Source organism: Phalacrocorax carbo, chromosome 13 (genome assembly GCF_963921805.1).
Source record: "Phalacrocorax carbo chromosome 13, bPhaCar2.1, whole genome shotgun sequence".
Classification (NCBI taxonomy): domain Eukaryota; kingdom Metazoa; phylum Chordata; class Aves; order Suliformes; family Phalacrocoracidae; genus Phalacrocorax; species Phalacrocorax carbo.
In genome coordinates, this window is record NC_087525.1 from 5,771,614 (window position 1) to 5,794,334 (window position 22,721).

The 22,721-nt window shown below is 44.6% G+C and overlaps 1 protein-coding gene across 6 annotated transcripts; it reads right to left on the bottom strand.

The window, feature by feature from the left end:
* Positions 1-1,838: 1,838 nt before the first annotated feature.
* Positions 1,839-21,514, bottom strand: LOC104049902 (hexokinase HKDC1). 6 transcript variants are annotated; one of them, XM_064464661.1, is made up of 19 exons: positions 21,164-21,514; positions 20,844-21,044; positions 17,884-18,046; positions 15,193-15,341; positions 14,983-15,102; positions 14,103-14,198; positions 12,635-12,734; positions 11,827-12,010; positions 11,129-11,284; positions 10,130-10,363; positions 9,121-9,425; positions 8,665-8,813; positions 8,457-8,576; positions 6,784-6,879; positions 6,593-6,692; positions 5,462-5,645; positions 4,598-4,753; positions 3,598-3,831; positions 1,839-2,965 (listed from the first exon to the last, which is right to left on the bottom strand). In XM_064464661.1, the coding sequence occupies exons 2-19, from the start codon at positions 20,904-20,906 to the stop codon at positions 2,821-2,823; spliced, it is 2,754 nt and encodes a 917-aa protein (XP_064320731.1). In that variant the 5' UTR covers positions 20,907-21,044; positions 21,164-21,514; the 3' UTR covers positions 1,839-2,820. The 6 variants fall into 6 exon arrangements, with proteins under 6 accessions (XP_064320731.1, XP_064320734.1, XP_009508970.2 ...); XM_064464664.1 differs by lacking the exon at positions 21,164-21,514 and adding an exon at positions 18,649-18,869 and having other exon boundaries at positions 20,844-21,122; XM_009510675.2 differs by lacking the exon at positions 21,164-21,514 and having other exon boundaries at positions 20,844-21,122.
* Positions 21,515-22,721: the final 1,207 nt, after the last annotated feature.

Consider the following 22,721-nt stretch of genomic DNA (forward strand, 5'->3'; position numbering starts at 1 on the left):
CACATGTCGACATAATCAGGAACATGATGCTGCATCATAACCCCGATGGAGAATGTTCTGTTTTAGAGTCAGCCGAAGCATCAGGGTGTTTACAGGATCCCTGGGAAACTAAAGTGAAGTTTCCGGTAAAATCCCACCGTAGCCAATCCCTCCCTTCTCCAGGGCTGCCCGGCGAATCTTTGCTCATTCCCTTTCAGAAAGCAGCGGCCTTACCAGCTTGGATGCCACCTCCCTGCCCAGCAGATGTGTATCAGAGCCATGTAGGAGCTGCCTGGCTTCAGAGCAAGCCTCAGCCTGCGGAAAAGGCAAGAGCATGCGTGTCCTGGGCCTTAGGGACCTGAACAAGAGCCATAGTTCACCGAGCACTTTGTGAGCAGTTTCACGTTCATGTGATCAGATTCCACGACACCCACAGACTACTGGAAAAAAACTCCAGATACAGAAAAAATATTACTGTGTGGGACTAATCTACTGCAGAAGAGAAATAACTGCAGCTGAGTGTAAACTGATTGTGCAAATATTTCATGTTAAAAAAAAAAAAAAAAAAAACCACTAAAAAGAAAACTCAAAGCAGTCCAGGATTTCTAAATTTAAAGCAAGGATCCATGCAAGGCATTTACCTTGTTTTGTTACTGATTCACGTTCCAACTGCACAGAACAGACTTCAGAATAAAAGTGCAAAAGATCCTCTGCACCATACTCACGTGGCCATCCCGGGGCAAGCCCACACCGCCTCACACAGCGACATACTTCATCCACAGGTGCGCTTTTGCAGATTAGCACAATCCACTCCCCCAAGAGGACCCGAAAGCACACAGATTTCAGTACAAGATTTCAGAGTGCTGCGGGGAGAAACAGACGATGCAGAAGAGCTATTCTAGGCTATTTCTAGGCCCCACATAGCCCCAAGCCCTGACATTTTTCTCTTCTATACACAGCCCCTCCGCTTCTAGCCTGTTCATCACGAGGTAAAATATCCATTCCAAATAACTCTGCCCCACTACCTAACAAGCTTTGGTTTCTGCAGCTGTGGATTCTGCAATATAAAGAAAGAGTAAAACATTAAGTGTCTTGACAAAAGGAGGAAAACATTAAACATAATATGAGTTCACAACTTGTTATCTCCCAGTTGTTCAGTATAGCGAGATCAGCACCATGAGGAATTCCTTCAGAAGTGAAAACTATTCCCAAGTACTATTTTTTTCCCCATCCAGTGACTCCGACACAGACACAGACCTGTTGACATATTTCTTTTTAAAACTACGAAACAGAAAAGGTCTGTAGCTTCAGATTTTTAATTTGCCATTGCTAAATTTAAACCCCTCAGCCTTGTTACAGATTATCACATAAACTGAACTGCTTATCCCCCTGCACGATAGTTACTTTTGACCTAACTAGGCTTAAAGCACCTTTCTTGACCCCACTTTCTGCTGCCAGTCTGAAAGGAGGCAAATACCCAAGAAGAGTGGATTAAAGGAGATACAGGAGACCTTGGGAACAGAGAATAGCAGGCCACAGATTTGCTGCTTCTCTGTACCCTATTATTGTTTCAGTTTATTCTGAGATGGGTAACTCAGGTGAGAGATGCTTGGTCACAGAAGGGCACAGGTTATTTTCCGGGTGTTTGCATGCCTTTGGGCATGCTACTGCCAAATAAAATGGTGCTTTATCAGTGTTGAGAAACAGGCAAATTTGGCTGCAGCTTGACAGGCCCTATCCTTGACCCACCTTCATCATAACTGCAGTGCGGCTGAGTACCATTACGGATAGGTTTAAAGAAAGCTCCCACTTGTCTACATGTTCTTCCCACAACTCAGAAGAGGCACTAGACAGAGAAGTGAAGGCTCACAGCACCACAGATTTATTTACAACAGACTACAGACAGGCAGAGCAGCGAGCAACATGAACAGGCAAGGAGATAACTGAGGGAAAACAAAGGGCAGAATTTCAGAAATTCAGGTGACTTTTTTTTTTCTCTCTACACAGCTATTTTGGCAGCCTAAAGATGAACAGATTTGATACTCTCTAGGTAGCCCTGACATAGACATAGCAGACTAGCTGTTTCCACATCCTCTCTTCCCCCAGTATCAAAAGAATCAGTCACAGTCAGAATCCACCCAGCGTCGGTTTAGGTTTATGCGCACTCAAATGCATTAATATATTTTGATACATACGGATATTTTGTGGAATCATATTTTTTCCTTTACATTCATTTACGAAGCATGCCTCCTGTCCTCAGGGAAGTTTTACAATACAACACACTTGCAACCAATGTAGCAGTGGTGGGGGAGCATCGCTGACCAAAGCTTATTAATTTATTTTACTTGCAGATTTATCGTAAAACCTGTGAAGCATTGAACAAACGTGTCCATTAGATGTATGCAATACCAGGATCTCAGTATTCCTTGAGCCAGGCCAAGCCAAAACTAAAACACACAAAAATCCTAAGAAACTGGTGATAAATTCAGTTGCAGTGCAGTAGCTTAATTAAGCCATTGTAAAAAGACACATTTGGGGTTGATTTTTTTTGTTTATTTGTTTGTTTTGTTTTCACTCTCCCATGTGCATTATAGATGCATTGCAGGAAGCACAGAACTGAGTAGATTGTGGTGTGCCAAGACATAATGCCAGTGGGGAGCAGAAACACCTGATCCAAGTTATCAAAGGACAAAAATCCACAATCCTGGTTAGTCAAGAACCAGCTGCTCCCTGAAAACAGGTACCTGTGTACTGGTGTCTGGCAAAGCTATCCTGAATCACCGCTCATCAAACCTCTAGTGCACACGCCTGGCAGTGCTGAAATGACTTGACCTCTCATTTTTACTTCTGTCCAACATTATGCAACCTTTTTGCTACTGCAGTAATGAGGGCAGCTCCCTTCCCACTTCCATCTTCTGAGAGCATGAACGTCACATCACACTTAGGTGCCAGTTCCTTCACTGTTTCCCGCAGGACTCTAGAAAAACTGAAAGGAAAGGGAGAGAAGAACAGAACATTTCAGCAGCTGCTTTCTGGTCCGAGATCTTTGTATTTATTTATTAGCAAGGAATCATAACCTCAGCCAACATCTTCCACTGGTTCTCCACAGCATCCCTTTTTGTTTGTTTTTCTTCCTATTCATGAGACAGACACGTTTCTGTACACAATCAAGATTTTAATTTCTATTTCTCCGCTTTAATTTTGTTCACCATGATGCCAGACAGTCCCCTTGCCTTTAGAGATCCCAACTCAAAAGCTAATGTATCTACTTCTAGGGCTTGCCCACAAAATAATGACCCAACTCCAAAAACTCAACACAGCTTTCCCTCTGGGACACCCAGATATTGCAGAAATACGCCAAAAACATTGGAAAATAAAGATTAGAAGAGTAAGGTCGCTCAACACTCCAGAGAAAAGAGCCTCCCAGTGGTAACTGGACTTGACTTTGCAATTTTTGAACCTTTGGCTAGGCAAGGGAAATGACAGGATGCAGGGAAACATGTTAAATCTTTACACCTTCTCAATTTTTATCACCTCAGCAGAAAGCTGGTACAGCTCGGAACATTTTCACAGTGGAAATGAGCAAAGAGCAAAGGGAAGTGGTACCAAGGTACTCACTGTGGATGGAGCTTGTACAAAGTCCCATCTACTCCAACGGTGATTTTCAAATGCTCCACACCTCGGTTTTCTCTCTTCTTCTCTACAATAGCTGCCAGTCCTGCCCCACAGAGCTGGGCGGCTCTCTTCGAAACAGCTCCACATACCTCTTTCACGATGATGCTGTCTTCACACGTGCTGTCCAGGCCGAGCTGTTGCAGAATTCGTCGGACTTGGAGGAGGGCGAGCCGGTCGCTGCACAAAGGAAAGTACATGCAGCAGCAAGGCATTAGGGGAAGCTTCAGCAGGCATACAAATGGACGTCTTACAGCCGAGAGTCTGCCATGATTCAAATTAATGGGAGCACTTCTCCCACTCTAACACTCTCCAATTGTTTTTAAGGCAGATTCCAGTCTGAATTCAGATTGAAAACTTGCTCCTGGCATGCCCTTTGCTACGTTACACTGCATTTCCAGAAGGTGCAAACAGCAGTTATTCACCCGGCTCCCAAAGTCATGAGGGAGCTGGACCAGATCAGCCACCTGGCTGTGTTATTTTTAATCTCGAGGCTGAGACACTACCTTGCTAGATTTTCAACAGCAGAAAGGGTTTCAAATAGCCTGGAAGGCCATTACAATCATGCACAGATATGCAGGTAAGGACATATTCATGGGGTACTCATATACCACTGACTTTTTTTTTTTTAATAACTAATATTTTTAGTCCTACAAGAAACACTCCAAGGATAATCATGCTTGACAGTTAAGGCATCCAAGATAACACAGCTGGGTCAACAGGAAATGATAATCCATGTAATTACAGAATAATTCTGGAACTCCGCCAGTTCCTCGGTTTTGGCTTTTATTCTGGGGCTGGGGGAGCAGGGCGGGGGCAGGTGTGCAAAGAAGAAAACTATAATTGACTTCTTGAAGGAAAGGGTTCCACACACTTGCAGAAGGTTATTTTCTAGAGGTCCCAGAAGTCCTGAACAATTTAAACCATGTAAATCTAATAACTTTACCTCTCAATCTGAGACAGGAATTTTGTTTCAAATATGCCTCTTTTCGTGAGTGATTCTGAAATCTGTCCTCTGAACAGCAGTCCTTGTTTGGTTAAGTCGATCAAAATTTGCCTTACTATTTCACCTAGGTACATTCCACTGGTCATTTTTTCATACCTGTTATGTTATAGAAGAAAAAAATGTGCTTTTAAAGAGATGGCATGTTAGCTCTGTTTAACATGAGTGGTATATACATGCCCTATCAACTCTCGAAAAAGCAGTAAAAGCAGTAAAAGCCTGCAGAGCAATAGCCATTGAACTCCATCTTTTAACTATCAAAAATCTGTTGCAGTGACTTCAAGTGCAAACATTAATTACAACATATTTACCTATGTTAAAAGATAACAGAACTAGAAAAAAACTTGCAATATTAAACAGAATATAATGTTAAAGCCAGAGTCCACACAGAAGCAAAACATTTCCCTGTCCCGGCCATGCAATCACCAGGGAGTCATATACAATCAATGCTGTCTTTATCAAACAAAGAACGGTCAAGTTCAGTCATCCTCTTGCACGAATTGTACTTTACCTTGGAAAAAATCATCCAAGAGGAAGAATACAGCAAGGCCTACATTTTGCAGGGAAGTCTTAAGAGCTGCACTGTTTGGTAACTGCCCTAAGGTGAAAGCAGTGCTGTGGTAATAGAAACAATGTACATCGTTGGCTTTTGCCTGGATATGTGCATTACTTACCATGCAACAAATGAAATTTAATATTATAATGCGCTTTCTGATTATTCATTCATTAAGCACATTTTAAAAAGCAGCCAGTGTGTCTTCAAGAGTGACTTAATCAGGCTCTTAGCATCGGGCCCATCACATTTACCTCTGTTTCCCTGGATTTAGTGAGCCTTCATCTACTTCTTTATCATACTTTGTTCTGATGTTGTCAATGCAGCCATTGTCACCAAATCCTCCCCATTCTGTATTAATGCACATTTTTCCTTCATTCCCTTCCACTATTTCTATGTTTTTCATGTCTTCCATGTAGCACACATTGCTGCCTGTTCCTAGGAGGAAAGAAATGACAAGGCTTCAGCCAGAACAGTGAAGTAGCAGATGAAATGCAGAGAAGATAATTGCAGCGATCATCTTAAAAGCTCTCCTCTCCATATCCCAAATTCCAAAGATCTCACCATATCTCACAGAAGCAAGTGCTAGCCAGTAATGCTCAGAGTGCTGTAATTTATCACAACAGAATGTTACCAAGTAAAATGGGTCCTGCGCAGAAAATTCCCAGCTTAGAGGAACGAAGACTCTGTTTCAGGTCAGAAATGGCTTTGGCAGCTGTTGGCAAGCACTGATCGGTCATTGCTGCCAGCCTGGCTGTAATGCACCACAAATCATCTTGCACGACAGCACGCTCCCAAAAGCAAACCCTGCCTAGCAGCCACTCAGGCAGCTACCAAGTCTGAAATTATTTGGTGAACAGGACCTCATCACTTACAACATGGGTTATGTTAACTAATATAAGGACCAGTCCTCCAAACAAAATGAGATAACTGGTGCACTTAGCCATCCAGAACTGTCTATTTTCCACTGGGGCTTCAGATCTTACATGCTTAGATGTATTCCTGGTTGAAAACTTGGAGGGATCTACTGGAGGAATCATCTAGAAAGCCCAAAAAGAATTCATTCACATTTTTAGAAATACTTTCTAGTTCCAAGGCCTATGATGTGGCTACACAGTAAATATCAATACTTGCCAAAATGAGGATTCATGCTATATCTACTATGCCCATATTCTTTTACCAGGCACCCACTTGTTAGGCACCACCAGAGATATGATCAAAAGTCCAACAGTTTCAGGATCCTATCTGCTACAGGTACTATTACATTCTCTTTTAAATACCATACAAATCTGCCAGGAAATCCAAGTGACTAGTAATATCATATATTAACCTAGAACCTGCATATATGCTTTCTTCTTACGGTGGTCACTTCAATATCACCGTACCTGCGATAAGGCCAATCTCACAGTTCGGATCCTCATATCCACACGTCATCATTGTCCCAACGGTGTCATTCACCACTGCTACAATGTCCAGGTCAAACTCCTAAAACACAAGTCACAGTCAGTAGTGGGGTCCCAGAGGAAGATGGAACGTATATTAAATACACCAAAGAGAACAGAAAAGAATAGCTCACATTTCTTCTTCTGATGGCCTCTCTCAGCATATCAACAACATCTTCCCCCTCACAGTCTGTTGCCTTGAAACCTTTTGTCCACCCCACAAGCGTTCCCTGAAACAGAAGAAGAAGAAAATCATAAGTGAAGACAGAGAGAATACTAGAAGTTCCAAGCACCAGTCTTTTCTTCTCTCCACCCCCTCTCCCTCTAGTCTTTTTAAATAATGTATTCCCCCGGACAGGTTACTGTGAGTGTCTAGTGCAGAGCGTGTGTGCACGTATCTTTGTTACTCAGCTGCTGATGGTAGTGACTCCAGATTTACTCAGCTATTTACCAAGAGGCTGCCAGCTCAGTGCCTTCTAACACTCTTCTCATTTGGGAAACGGTCCCATCTCACCTTCTTCTATGCACACAGCCATTGCATTATGTGGGCAGGAAAGAATGTAAAAACTGTTTTTGCTGTAAATAATTACATATTAATTAATATCTACTGTTAATTTTTGGCTTGTTTACTGAAGGACGCTTGGTATCATCCTACTACTACAGGCAACACTGATTTGTTTCTTTTTGGACAGCAACCTGGCCTAAAGGAAGTAGTTTTCCAGGTTATGTGAATTAGCATTCCACTTGGTAACTGGCTCTGGACTGCCTGTCCAAATAAGAAAAAAAAGAGGCCAACTGGGAAAAAAACCTGCTCTTAAAAATACCTCAAGTTCTAGCAACAGTAACAGATCAAACACACAGGGCGACATACTACGGGACCCTGACACAGGTGTGTCTCACTCAGTTTACCACCACTGATGTGGAATTTGTTTCCTCATCATCTGTTGAGACCTAAAAAATATGCTCTAGGTTTGGAAGGCATATTGAGCGGTCTCCCCTCAAGTAGCCAAGTCAGCCAACTCCTATTGCTATACTCTCAACTGTGATCTTAAAATTGAAACAGAGTAGACTAGCTTCTAGACTTAAAAGCTATTGTGAAACCCACCAGGACATGAAAACATTCAATAAAATATCAGTCTCTCATACCCCCAGTATCCTACATATTGGACTAGAATTAAGCAGCACAACCTCCCCTACCCCTCTTTGGAAATGCGTCAGAATAATTGAGAATTATTTCTTCCTGAATTTGATTTTTTAATTCTTTTTTTTTTCTCACATCAGATCTGGAAAGATGAAGATATGGTATCTGTCAATAAGCCATATGTGTCAAATTAAGAAATCTGAGAGGTCCAATCCTTCCAAGCTGAGCAAGGAAGCTCAGTTCTGCCCACTGACAACTCAACAAAAAGAAACTAATGTAGTGCAGGCATTATACAGTCAGAGTTGTGCAGCACAGTTAGGAAAATAGCATGGCATTGTAGCTGAGCAAGTAGGAGGCATCTGTTCTCTCTTGCCATTGAAGAATTAAGGCAGCATAAAAGATTCCTGGGCTGGAATTAAAAATATCTAGTCATTTCACTGTTGTAAGGGCTTAATCATTATAGAATAAAAGGAAGTAACATCCATCTCTTATCAGATACAAGAGGTGAAAGTTCTACCTCCCATATGCACATAGGACAGTAACTTTCTAATGAAACACTTTTTGTTTGCAGTCTCCAAACTAACAAGTCACCCTCACCCAAAATGATGTCATTTACCAAGCAGATGCACAGCTGCCACTTGACCCACTCTGTGTTGCAGCTCTTACCTTGTCAATGCTGGCTTGCCTGCATGGGAAGGAGAAGGTGAAGCCCAGAGGCAGTCGAGCACCTTTGATCCCCATATACTCCAGAAAGTCTGCTATACACTGGACAATATGGTCAAAGAGCTGGAAGGACAGAAAAAGCACATAAACCTCACAGTAATCCCATGCAATGGGCCTTGGCTGGATCAGTTAAACATTCATTAGAGATTACCTCTTCCCCTGTCCCTTGCATGATCTCCAAAGGAATGGCAAAGATTTTGTTATACATTTGCACTGATCTTCTTCTCCCACTTCTGATTTTGACCAGCAGAACCCTGAAATTTGTTCCACCAAGATCAAGGGCAAGGAACTTCCCTTTCTCTGTAAAAGAAGAAAGGTATTTCATTTTGGTGCTTCTCGTAGCATGTCTGCCAGTCAAAACGGCATACTCTGCTACACATCCCAAAAAACTTCATCTGTGCCAATGACAGCACACTGCTCCCTGTGGCATTTATTCCATCAGTCTGATAGCACGGGGCTGAAGGGCCAGCCAGGTAACATCACAGGAAGCACCAGTTTGCCAACATAAATCACACTGGCATTTGCCACAAAAATTGGCGTATTCCGCCCGGAAAACAGACAAGCAACTTTCCTGCACCACATCCAGGTGATCACAAAATTAATTCACCTGTTCCATCCGGTGTCCCACAGACGTACGTGGGTAACATCTTCACTGTGGCACTGGCTTGCGTTTCTCGCTTTAGCCCATATTCCAGCTCAGTCCTCATTTTTTTCTTAACTTCTCTGAGGGCGTCCAGGGACAGCAGAAATGGTGCAAGAATGGCATCAATTTGCTTGCGCTGAGCAGCCAGCCTGTATGCCACCGCCGTGACCACGGCAGCCCCCTTCCCACTGCCACTCACAGAGAGGAGAAACCGAACATCACAGTTTGGGACCAGCCTTCTCACCACCTTGTGCAGACGCTTGGCATACCTACAGGAACAGAGAGTTTCTTTAGACTCCCCACAGGCGTTTCGTGCATGGTTTACTTCCTATACACTTACAATACATGCACACATCCAATAGCACAAGTGCTGAAGCACAGCCAGAGGAGCACAAGGTCAGAAACTGGTCTAGGAAATGGGTACAATGCTCCTGATTTCTGGCTATCCTGGAGAACCTGTACATTTAGAGGAATATGAAGATACCTCTAAACAAGTGTCAGTGCCAAGAGAGAGGGACACTGGAGGAAAAACAGTCAACAGTGGAGAGTCACAATCACAAACAGAGGGTGAGAGTCGCCATCTGGAATCAGACTTCTAGTCTGGGAAAGCACAGGTTCAAAAATGGAAAAAAAAAACAACAAAACAACAAACAAACAAACAAACAAACAAGCCCAACCCACAATGAACTGCAAGTGCCCAGGAGGCCCAAGACTCACTTGAGGAATCAGTTGCTCCTTCCCAGACACCATTATCCCACATGACATGTTGTTCCCACCCCAATTCAAGATCTAAAGCTCCTGAGACCACTTTGCACTAACTAATCCAGTCTGATCCTCCGCACTCCACCAAATCTCATCCCAACCCTGAAGCAAAACCAGCAGTTATCTGAAAAGCCACACGTATATGCAGATGGAGACTCTTTGCAACATCATTATGTGGCCAGCAATCATCAAATCCTCTTTAGTTACTTACTGGGGGTGGGTTTTATAGAGCCCCCCATCAATCCCAACAGTGGTTCGCATCCTCAACAGTTTTTTATTCTCTCTCAGTCGGGTCAGTATGGCTGCTAAGGCAGCAGCACAGAGGTTGGCCGAGCGGAAGGAGACGATGGTGCAGACATGCTGAACAGCGATGCAGTCCTCTTCAGAGGGAAACAGGTTCAGCTCTGTAAGGATCTCTTTTGTGTTGCTCAGACCTTCCTTATATCTACCCCAACACAAAAGAATACATAGTCTAATGCAAGGATATTAAGGCAGAACACAAATCAATATCTGCATGTTGTTTCAAAAAGCAATGGGAGAAGACCAGGGCACAACCTATCAGGCAGCGTCATAATTGGTTCCCATAACCCAGTCACGTCTTTCCCGCACTACTCCCAAAAGTACCCAGGGGAGAGACAGACTTTTAAGAGGCTGCTTCCTGGGGTTCAGTTTTTGGTGAGACATACCCATTAGCTGGCCAAGAAGAGAACAGGATAAAATATTCAGTCCACAGAAGGAGAGCACAGGAATAGAGGCACAGCTTCACTAATACAAGAAAGAAAATTATTCCTGGAGCAACAATGTGAACCAGGATTCCTCTTTAAAACACCAGAATCTGTCAGTTTTCCCATGTAGTTATCCATTAGGTGATCCAGAGTCTGTATTACATCTCCACAACTCCAGTATTCTCACATCACAGAAGCTGAAAACTATAACAGTCATCCCATGTGCTCAGCCCTTCAAAGAGGTTATCTAAACAACCTGCACCTGTGTGGGTTACCAATACCTTTGCTGCTGTGGTACTTTGCTAAAGCTTAATTTTCCACCAATTCCTACTTACAGAAGGATCAACTTTTCTCCTGGGCAAAAGCAAAATCGGGTTGAACAGTTCAGGATTGTTCCCAGTACTCACAGATTACGTGTTAATTATCATTGCTGTGCTTGTGAAAGACTAACAGCCACTTTCACATAGCATATTGCAGGTTCTTACTTTTCCATTGCAGACACGTGTTTCATTTCAATCTTGCCCTTAGTAAGCAGGGCTGTTGACACTTTCCCACCAAAGAGCAGACCTTCCTTTGTCATTTTTAGGAGAATGAGTCTTACAAGTTCCCCCAAATACAGGCTGCTGATCATCTTCTCAAACCTGGAATGGGGCACAGGAAGGATTACAGCCATGAGAAGTTCAAGCATCTCACGTTCTTATGCAGGTTGATCATATTTAAGCACATACAAAAGGTGTTCGGGAGCTAAGTTGCAGATGGGATGCCATCCTGAGGTCCTGGGACCCAACAACAGCCCCTCAGAATAACTGAGCGGTTAAAGAGAACATTCAAAAGACTTGCGAGCAGCTCAGACAGTAGAAGCAGTTTTGATGAACCAGGCTTTAAATATGCCCTTTGTTCACCTTCCTCCTTCTTTACCCCTCCACAGCATCACAACAGAGCAACCACCTATTTTTAATGACACATTAGCAACTGCAGCAGCAACCCCTTGGCCTGAGACGCAGGGAGGTGTGGAAGGTACCCACCCTTCCCAGAAAGGAAAGGTCCATATAGGACAGGACCAGGATTAAGTCAACTCAGGTCACTCAACCTGATTTCTGTTCCAAAGGAGCTCCCAGCGTATGCTGGAAATTCACTCAGAGAACTCAGACTGCTGAGGGAAATCAGCCAGGGAATCACTTACAATTGTTTTCCAGGATTGAGAGATCCCAGATCAAGCTCCCGATCAAACTCTGTGCGGAGGTCATCCAAAGCACCATCATCTCCAAAGGCGCCCCACTCTGTGTTAATGCACATCCTCCCTTCATCACCTTCCACCAGATCAATGTGCCTCATTTCCTCCATGTAGCATGCGTTGGTGCCAGTCCCTGTGCATGTTGGAGCCAGTGTGGATAAATTACCTGTTTGCCTCAGGTCTGCTTTTTGTTGGTTTTAAGTTCACATGTTTGGATAAGTCAATATATTGTCTTTGGAAGAAAATATAAATACATAACCCTGTGGTACAGGATGCTAATATCAAGCCAACTGCACTTCTTAAATAATAATTTCACAGTGAGTGAAAAATACTGGAAATTAATCTAAGGCTTGACTTGTTTTTCTTTTTCAAATATACTTCTATGTGCCTTAAAAAAGCCACCATGGTGCAAGAGGTGGAGACGCTGTGGAAAGCATAGCCGATCCTAACTACCAGACGTGAGAGGAATTCAGCTTTCTCTGGACAGACAATTTTCAATACAGTCAGCAGAAAAGTTTAGTATGCTGGTCACACAACCGAACCCAGACAAAATGGGGACTGTGGTATTTGATGGCAATGTGATCAGCATAAAAACAGCTGCTTTACAGAAGGCAGCCAGGCTTGAAAATCTGACCATTGTTTTTTCTATTTTCTTCCTGCTCTTTCCTGTACTGGGACACTCCCTTCTACTCCAGATCTGTTAGGATTAACAAATGAGGGGGGAAAAAAAACCTACTTAGTGAACAGAAAAAATTACCAATTATGAGTCCAACTTCACAGCGCTGGTCATCATATCCGCAAGTCATCATGGTTCCCACAGTGTCGTTAACCAGTGCCAAAACATCAACATCTATGTCCTAATAGCATAAAGATGGGTGATTAACAGGAAAAAAAGCTTAGAAAGCCTCCTGTGTGTTAAAGCAACAGCATGCAGACATACTCCCCAGGTCGTACTTTGAAGGCCTGGTTCAGGAAAGGCCTTCAGTTGAAAGACACACCACTTCCTTTTATAGTGCTATCCCCACAACCCTGTAAAGTAACAAACATCTCTGAATTCTCAAGTGCTTGGCCAGCCAGGATCTTTGCTTGCAGGACTTGTTTTTCCCCAATCCAACCTTGTTTGCCAGAAAAGCAACATCTTAGTGGTTTGACAATACAATTATTACATATGTATTTAAAATACAGTACAATTTACACACCTGTGTATCTGTCCTTATGGACTGCATGCTAGCATAATGTCTTACCCCTTGAGCAGATCCCACCAAATAGGACAGAAAATACACATACATAAAGGCAGCTATTCAACACAAGGCTATGCACCAATATCACACTCAAGTAAAAAGCATTTCCATCAAAGCTGTGCAGTTTTCCTTTCACACTGAGGTAACTTGATAAAGTAAAAATGAAAGTTACCAAAGGATTCTTGTACTCAGATGCCAACACTAACAGGGGGGTTGACTTCACCCAGGAAGTCTCAGATCCTTTGTTCCTCCTAACTACAGCAAGACTGATGCAGAAAAAGAGGTGAATCAAAGTCAAGGCTGGATTTTAACCATGTGAGAAAACAGAAGAATTTCCTTTTACTACAAAGATGTCAAGGTGTGGAAAGATGCTTTGTGTTTCTTAGATGATGTTACCAATAGCACCGAACATGAAAAACAAGGCTTTCCAAAATATTAACACATAATGATATTCAAAGGTATACACTAGTTCAAGGGCAGATTTAACCAGTCTTACTGGTGACCTTAATAATTACCATCAATCACTCCATCCCACAGACTGAAACAGGCTGACAAGCCCTGGTAGAGTTAGGTGTGCCAATCAGACAATAGGTTCCCCTCCCAACCTTTGTCCCACAAACCAAGCTACAAAACACGGCGTGTATGCACATCTTTACAAATAGGTTCACAACAGACTCCCTTTAGTTCAGACGGACAGTGGAGCCACACTGGTCTGCCTCCACCATCAGCCCAGTTTATCAGCACGCAGTTGCCATCACTGTTTGACCTGGGGCAGCCTGATTTGCAGCTGCATGTCCCCTTCCACAGCTTCAGTTCTGAGGGAGAGCCCTGTATACTAGATATACAGCTATGTTGGACATTTGTTACTGGTTGTCCCTGAAGGATGTCTGACAATTCCCAAAACAACCCACACACCAACAGCTGATTTCCCAAGAGAACAATCTGGGGCCACTTTGGTTCACCTCCTGCAGGTACAAAACTTGCCTTATGCTTCTGGAGGGCCTTGCGCAGAGAGCTGACCACATCTGTGTCCTGAACTCCTCGAACTTTGAAGTGTTTTGTCCAGGCAAGAAGAACCCCCTGCAAAGTAACAGTCCAGTGACCCAAAAGCTCCAACTTTAGCATAGAAACCTCCCACAAAGACAGCCAGTCTGTGGAGAAGCCCACTATGTCTCTCCACACATTAAAATGTGGGCCAAAATAAGTCACAGCAGAACATCTCACCTGTACTGGCAGGGGTGCCTGTCAGTACAAACACAACTAAACACGTACAGTTATAGAGTCCCAATCCCGCAAATGCATCTCCTTGTGCTTTGTTTAAAGCATGTGTGGCTTTCCTGATGCTCATCACAAAGTAATAGCATTAAGCAAAAAGCATTTGCAGGACTGGAACCCAAAGCACAGATGCCTAGAAATAAAAAAGAGGCTAGAATAAGAGGCCACAGAATAATTGCAACTAGCCCTTCATTTCCTCATGTGGCCTTTCAAACAGCTCTGCTACAAGTCTTTCCTATTTAGAATCAATTGTAAAAAAGAAATTGAATGAGTAATTAAAAAAGAAACATGCTTCAGGACACAAAAGCATGTGGTTTACACTCTAACATGTAGGGCATGTGGTTACTATGGAATCTCATACTAATTAAGTAAAAGAATAGCTTTAGCTTAAAGATCACGTTGCCCTGAGATGGGAAATGAGTGTTTGAACAGTAGCCTAGTTAAATGCTAACGGTTATCCATGCCTTCTTCAGAGAGCTATGTAAAAATGACCCCACAGAAAGGCCACAGGGTAACACTCCCATGCAATAGCTTCTCTGGGTTTTGCAAGGAGCTAGACTTGCTAATAATGTTTCTTTTCGCATCTTACCTCTTCCAATTTGGTCTGTTTGCATGGAAAAGAAAATGTAAATCCAAGAGGTAACTTCCTATGCTTCAGGTTTTTGGTCTCCATGAAGTCTAACAGGCAGTCAGCAACATAATCAAAGAGCTGCATGGAAAGGAGAGGACAGAGTCAGGCTGTGTCTGGCGGGCATGCGCTCAAGCACAGCACCACCACAGAAGACCCTGCATGCCCTACCTCAGCTCCGTTCCCCTGTATGATCTCCTTGGGTGTGGGGTAAAACTTGCTCTCCAGCTGGCTGCTCTGCTTCCCGTCATCAAACACCTTCACCCGGTGGGCACGAAACTGGGAGCCACCCAGGTCAACAGCAAGGAAGTCACCCTTCTCTGCAACACAAGTGGGCAACCATCACCAGTGATGGCCGAGAACCATGGCCCGGCTGCCACGCTGAAGGCCACAGCCCAGGGCCCCTGCCTCACTGCAGCCACAGCCTCTCCTGCCCCGTCATGGCAGGTCCTTATCCTATGGGCCTGGGAACATTGCCAGGAAGGCTGAGAGCTGGCAAACCTAAAGCAAGGGCATCATGTCCCTCCTGTTAGCCTGCTACGTGGCAACTAATTTCATTTTTATCTAGCAGCCTGGTTTTGCCCACCCTGCTCCTTCCACAGTAGCATGTTTTCAAACTGCAGAGGGATAAGCTTTTCCACAAGAGAGGTCCAAAGCAACTGCAAAGCCAACCAGAGCACACAGGGTCTGCAAAACCTGCTGGACACCTGAAATGTGGAGAAATGGAGTTCGAAACCATTACCTACATCCAGCAAAGGATGAAGGACTTGCAGTCCCATGTTAAGACTTGGCCCTACTGCAGAAGCCAACTTCCAAGTGGGGCAAGGCTAATTTGCCACTCAAAGTCAACCAACACAAGCATTTCCAAATGCCTTTAGGTGTTTCTGTAAAAGTACCATCCTGTTTCTCAGTCGGCAGCTCTCTTAGCTCAAACACATCTAGCAGGAGACCTCAGATGGAAGGACAGTTTGGCGTCAGTGCTACAATAATCTATTCACCTCATGCACAGGAGAAGGCCATACTCCAAAGGAAAATGCAGTAGCATGTGCATAGCCTTGCATGATCTTTGTGCCACAATCCAAACATCTGACTAAATTTTATCAAATCTGGCCTGAAAGGGAAGGAAGCAAGAAATTCTACCTGTAATACCATGGTCAGATATCACAAAGGTGAGGAGGCAAATTGGGTTATACTCAGTAAACTGTGACATTAGTCAGACCATTAATCCCTAAATTATTAAAAACTGATGATGCTCCACATGGGTCATTTCAGGTAGCAACACTGAGGGCACTGAAAAATCTGAAAGTTTGTTGCTATTGCAAATGGGAAAATCCAGCCATGTCTGAGGTGTTTAAACCTTCTGGAAGCTTTTGTATGGAAAAAAAATAACGAAGAAAGATTTTGCAAGAGAGCAAAAAGTGACAAATCAATGTGATTCTTAAAATAGGCAGTGTATCAATAAGACATAGCTCAGCTTGACTCTGCAGCATGTCCTTGACATAGCGGAAAGGTCACGCAGGCCAACAGAGCATTGTCCAAAGTTGGCCTTGAGGAACATGAAGTCTTGCAACAGTGATAACACTACATGCAATTTTCCAAGACTCCTGACCTCAAGTGGTCCCTGCAATTTCAGGACAGGGTCAGTGTCATGTAAGACCTCAGAACCAGTGACAGTCACAGAGCTAGGAAGGGTTAAGCTAATATTTCTTTTTTCTTTGGTGAAGGTAGCAGCAAAAGGAAGAGTGCCCAGTTCCAGCCAGGCAGTTTTCCAGTGGTTTGTATATAATTTCTCTCAGATGTCCCTCATTTCAAAGGACTGGCTTCCAAACATTCCCTTTATACCATTAAAGCCATTATTTCTCATTTAATTGTGGGAAAGTTACCTTCAGAAGGAATGAAGGAATGAAGTCCTGTGGAAATGAGGTACAAAGCAAACATTTAAGTTTTCTGTATGAACAGCTGTTAAACACAGAGTCCTGACCTAGGCCAGACACAGAGTCCAGCACAAATTCAGAGACTTGGTTAAACCCGGGAAAAACATCATTTTCTGTCAGCCTGCACTGCTGGCAGCCAGCTGAGGCAGGAGAGTTATTTTGGATGTGCACACTTCCCCAAGACAGGCTTTTAGATCCTACCTCACTTCACATCCTCCCAGAGGACACCACTGCACTTTCTCCCTCTCTAAGTCTTGAGGGCAACCAGAAGCAAGGATCCAGCTGCAGCAGCAGAGCAGGCTGTTTCCTGGCAGACCTCATCCAGAAGCAGATTTTCCCAATGCAGAAGGCAAGGAAGGGCAAGAGAAGACCATTTTTTGGGACCATAAGAGAAGGCAGTGCAGAGTTTGCTGTCAAAAGCCAAGAAGGGGTCACAGCTCTGAGAACGCAACATTGCTGACACTCTGCAATTTGGGGGGTTTCACTGCAGCATCCTGCTTTCCCTGTAGCTCCGTGGACACCAGAGCCACAGCACTGCCCACATCCCCACACCTGCAGCACACTGCACTGCAGGGTCTGAGCTGTAGAGGCTGCCCTTGCCATGCCCAGCCACAGCTCATGCAGGGAGGCCTGCACTAGGTACAGCCACGTTTGCAGATGAAAGAGGCTGTTTTCTGAGCACTTACTAGGTCCTTTCCTCAAACAAGCAGCACTAGGTCAAAATCCACCTGGTGCAGGGAAAAAACTCTCTGCCAGCACTCCCCCAAGCTGTTGTCTCCTCAATACACACCTGCTTTCTCAACATGAGATAGGCAGTAACCCGAAGCCACTGGCTGCCCTGTGTCTTTGCTGTGCTGTCCTCAAGTACTGGCAGCAACCCATCATCTTCCTAAACCAGCACTGCTGTGATGGAGCAGGGGCAACTCACCTGAGCCGTCGGGAAGTGAGCGCACAAACGATGGCAGCATTTTTACTGTTGCCGTGGGGTTCGTGTCTCTCCCCAGGCCCTTCACCATCTCGGCCTGGAAGCGAGCCATCACGTCCAGCAAGACATCGTCGGAGAGACGCATGTGATACAGGTACCTGTCAACCTGGAAAGATGAAAGATGTTACTCGGGAGGCATGAAGGCTCCTCAAGGCTCAACAGCTGCCTGGGATGAGCACTGCCTTCACACTACACTCCTGTGTATACTGTGGAGGCTTCCTTTATCTCTGCAAGCAGAGAAAATGTAGGAACTTCCTAGCCACTTGCACTAGTTTCTAAGCATGAAGGGTGCAGTTTGGCATGAAGGATCTGAAAATCCTGAACTCCAGTTCCAGCAGCACCCCTGCATTACGCTGGACAGGAATGACTATGCTCATTCCCACGCACTTGATGGACATGAGGCTAAACAGATCTTAAGGAGACAAAATAATTCCTTTCACATAGGTAACAAACTGACAGTGAGCACATCACCTACGCAAACCCCACCCCTCTGATTCTACAAGTTCATTTCATTTTTGAACCCAGCACCTAAATTGTTTAAACAGAGAACGCATGCTGTAGAAAAATGGGCCTCTTCTGCAATTTGGACTGGCCACCTATATTAATGAGGCACAAACTAATTACCTATTCACAGTCCCATTTGAAACTGATGGTCAGCAATGAGCCACCTGAAAGAGCCAGGACCCTGAAAGTAACTCCAGCACTTACCTAACAGCAAAACACAGACACACAGAGGAGAAAGTCTTAAACTACAAGATGCAATTGGCAAGCAGCAGCAGCTGCCTTTGGATACAGCTGTGCCTTGAAAAGGCCATTATTTAGGTTTTTCTTTGTAGCCCTTGTTTGCACAAGCACTTGATTTCCTCCAAGGCTTTTTGAGGCCCCATCACTGTGTAGGATCCACCATCTCAGCCCAAGCACCAGCACTGCTTTTTTGGGGATACCCAAAAAAAAAAAAAAGAAAAGAAAACACAATGACTGGAGACATAGAGCACTCATGCATTCTCACACAGAGCCAAGTAACCTGTGACAGAAGTCCCTGTGGAAAAAAACCTAAACAGTAATAAAAACTACCAAGTCTATTTGCAGAGAACACGCACTAGCTCCCTGCTCCCCAAAGAAATTGCATTCCTCACCTTGTTTACTTACAACCATAGGAGGAGAGTGTCCTCTCCAAGGAACTAGATAAGGCAGAGCCCAGGAAAGCCTGCTGACTCTCTAGCCCGATTTACAGCCAGAGCAAGGGCCTGCTCATATACCATTTGCTTGTAAACGCAGCAATGGCCAGGCCATGCAACACCAAGTTCTGTCTCAATGCCTCCCCACCACCACATGAGGACAGTTCTTGTTTCCAAGTGTCTTGCCTCAGTTATGGAAACAGCGCCGCTTTCATGGCAGGGAGGCTCTTGTTCTCGCCACCAGAGAGCAAATAAGCCTGGTGACAGAGAGATGGGAAGGCATTCTTTCTTTCTACTTAGGGGAAACCACCTCTGCTCCATACACCCTACCCTGCGCATCCTAGAAGACATCTCTAATGAGCACATTTTCCTGCCTCCAGGTAGGGCTAGTCTGCACCTAGCAGAAAGATTTAACTTTTTAAATGGCTTTGCCAGAATCCCACTGTCCCCTCCTCCCCACTGTCCTCACTTCAGGGAAGTCCTCCTTCAACTACACTCCGGATATTGCTCTGAAAAGCCCACTCCACCCAAGCACTGCTCCACAGGGTCCCTCCCTATCTTAGTAAAAAGCAGGAAGAAATAGTGCTGTGTAGATGAGATCTTAGATCAGATCTTTACACAAGGAAAGGGCATTGGGGCCCCCTTCCGACTGTATTAAGCCCTGGGGATAAAAGGCCTATGACTGAGAGACAGTTAAAGACATCTGACTGTTGAGACACCAGGACCTTTCTTGGAATGCTTCTCTTCAAGGCAGAACAAGTGGAAGAATCCCCCCTAAGAACAAGCCACTCCATATTTAAGCAAGGGACAAACCAGTGTTTCTTGCTTTACTGGTGCAGGCATGTCTACCCACTACAACCTTGGATTTACCACACTGCCACACATCGGCAAACAGCCCCACCTCCAGCTGGCTGGAAAACAAGAGGACAGAGCCTGGCAGCAATAGCCACAAGAAAGCACTCAGTGGAGATGCCAGGAGAACAGAGGACCCGCAGGGGACATGTCTAGAAACCAGAGGACCTCTGACCCAAGAAGCTTACAGGTCCCACATGGTCTTATGATGGAGAGCCAAAAAACCATCGCAGCATGGCCATGAAGGTAGATTAGGGAAGAGCAACCATTAGGCAATTCACTCCCAGTTCTGATGGCTTCAGATCTGTGCCATTTTGAGCTTTTCCAATTGTAATTAAAGGTCACATCTGTAAACATCAGAGTGATCAACCATGTTTGGACAACAAGAAAGGAGACACAGGCACTTCTCCCACACCAACATCAGCTGGAACTGCCTCTTGAGTCCCAGAAGACCTGGCCCAAAGACCCTGGGAGTTTTCCCTACCCCTGCTGCAATGTGAGTGAGTCTGATTCCTACTCAGCTTTAGAAATCCCATCCTTCACACTACACTTGTAAGGCAATTCGGCAAGAGGTTCCCTTCTGCCCTCTGTACTACACCACACCACGCTAGATGAAGTTTAAGCACCACTTTTCCTTACTGAAGATCATTTACTCCATCACTAGAAGAGAACTTAAAACTGTTCAGGGAAAAGCACTAACCAGACCTTTTTCACACTCATCAGATGGTTTAGGGTCCAAATACTTATTACCCCATTTGGCTGTATCGCTTTAGTAGATAACGCCATTATCTAGTCTGCATTACATACTGCAGACCCCACAGTATCTGAGTAACGCAGTTCTCAAAATAGGAATCAGCTAACGCTGCATCTTACCTTTTTTATTTGATCCTCTTTTAGCTTTGTGAAATGGAAAGCTAGCAAGTGGACAGCAAACATTTTCTTGAAGCAGATGGATGAGTTAGTACTGACAGAGCTGCTGTTACTAACTCCAATGCGACAGGTCTTTATTCACGAAGCTGGAGCTAGAGAAACTTCAGCTGAGGCATTTCCCCCAGGGGTGAGATAGTGGAGTTCCTGGGAAATTGAGTCCAGAAATAAATCCGTCCAGCGTGATCAGTTCAATGACTAAACTTCTGTCTCTTTGTATCACCCCCTCCCATCAACCCAAAGTCCCTCCCTCCCCAGCTACACACTTCATTGTGCCAGAGCAGGCACCTGGAGAGCTGCCAAGCTGAAGGGGAAAAAAATCGATTTTGTGACTGCTCCACTTGGGAATTGTTACCACTTCGCAGTGTAGTTGCTACGCAGCCTGTCCTGCTTCGCCCCGCTTCGTTCCCAGGGTGCTGACAAGCTCCCACCGGCACAGCGTGCAACAAAGTGCTGCAGGGAATCTGGAAAGTTAGAGAGGATTTTAGGAGGTTTCTTCCATCTGCTCAGCACTCCCACTTGCGAGACAATCTCTTCTGCATGAATTAACTCAGCTCTAGTTCCACACAGTGCACTCTTATCTGCAGCTTATTTCCAATTAAGCTTCAGCCGTGTAAAGGAGCGAAGAGACGCGCAGACCCCTGCCCCCAGCTGAAATACCTCTTGCACAATTTCCAGCAGAGAGGTTTTGTGCAGATTATGCTCCCTCCACCCCTCCCTGAAGACCAAGTTTCAAACCAACATAGATCCTGGGTATTGCAAAACCTGGGGAGGGAACAGATCTACCTGGCAGCTAACAGTGCTGATATCAGACTGCCTCACTTGATAAATGCCTTTAACTGGCAGCACAGAGTGCCTACAGCAAGAGCAGCTTCCTTAAATCCTCAGAGCTGAATTTCACACAGCCTTTGACTATTACTCTCGAAAGTTCATTCTGAACACACAAGTGTTTCCAGGATTTTGTCATCGTATCAGGTGATACGGACTATAGAAACATTATCCAAAGGAAGCTGAGTGAAATGCTTGGCACAAAGGAGAGAAATAAAAAAGGAAAAGAAAAACATTCTCTTGGGGTAATTAGAGGCTCACTCTCAAACTACACCTACACTCACAGTGTGTTTCCCCCCAGTTACTGTCCAGTATTTCAGCTGGAACTGACCACACTTACTGCACTGGCAGACAATTGTTCTGCAAAATTTTGGGTGGCGAGATTGCAAATAAAAATTATTTTGATAAATTAGAAAAACCGCCTTAGGGCATGGGGAGAAGAGGGAGATGGAAGGGGGGTGTGCCAAGTAATGGGAGGAAACACACAGAACTACTGAGCAGAAGTAGAAAATCGTCAACACTGATCCTGAGTGAGGCAGAAGCAGCCAGATGGCACAAAAGGATCTCACGTTATATCAATTCATAGCCTAAAATGGACCTAACAATCTCATTCCATTGTCAAAAAAGTACAACTGATCATCATGCTGGGCTGTACGAACAGGAGTATAATCCACTGATACAGAACAACACAACTCTACACTCAGCACCAGGCACAGGAGGGACTCTGCCCAGTCCTGGCAGCTACAGCACATCAAGAAGGCACAGATCAGAAGGAGATAGCTCTGCCGAACATCAGGAACAGTCACAGGTTACGTTTTTTTCAGCCTCTGATGACGAGGAAAGGCTAGAGGAGCTGAGGGAAGGGAAGGGAACTCCCTCTGCAGAGACAAAATACACAGAACCTTTGCTAGGAAAGGCTGAGGTCTTCCTGGCTTTTTTTTTCCCCCCCTCCTGCCTTGCATCAGGGATGAGCTCCGGACACTGGGAGATCCTGCC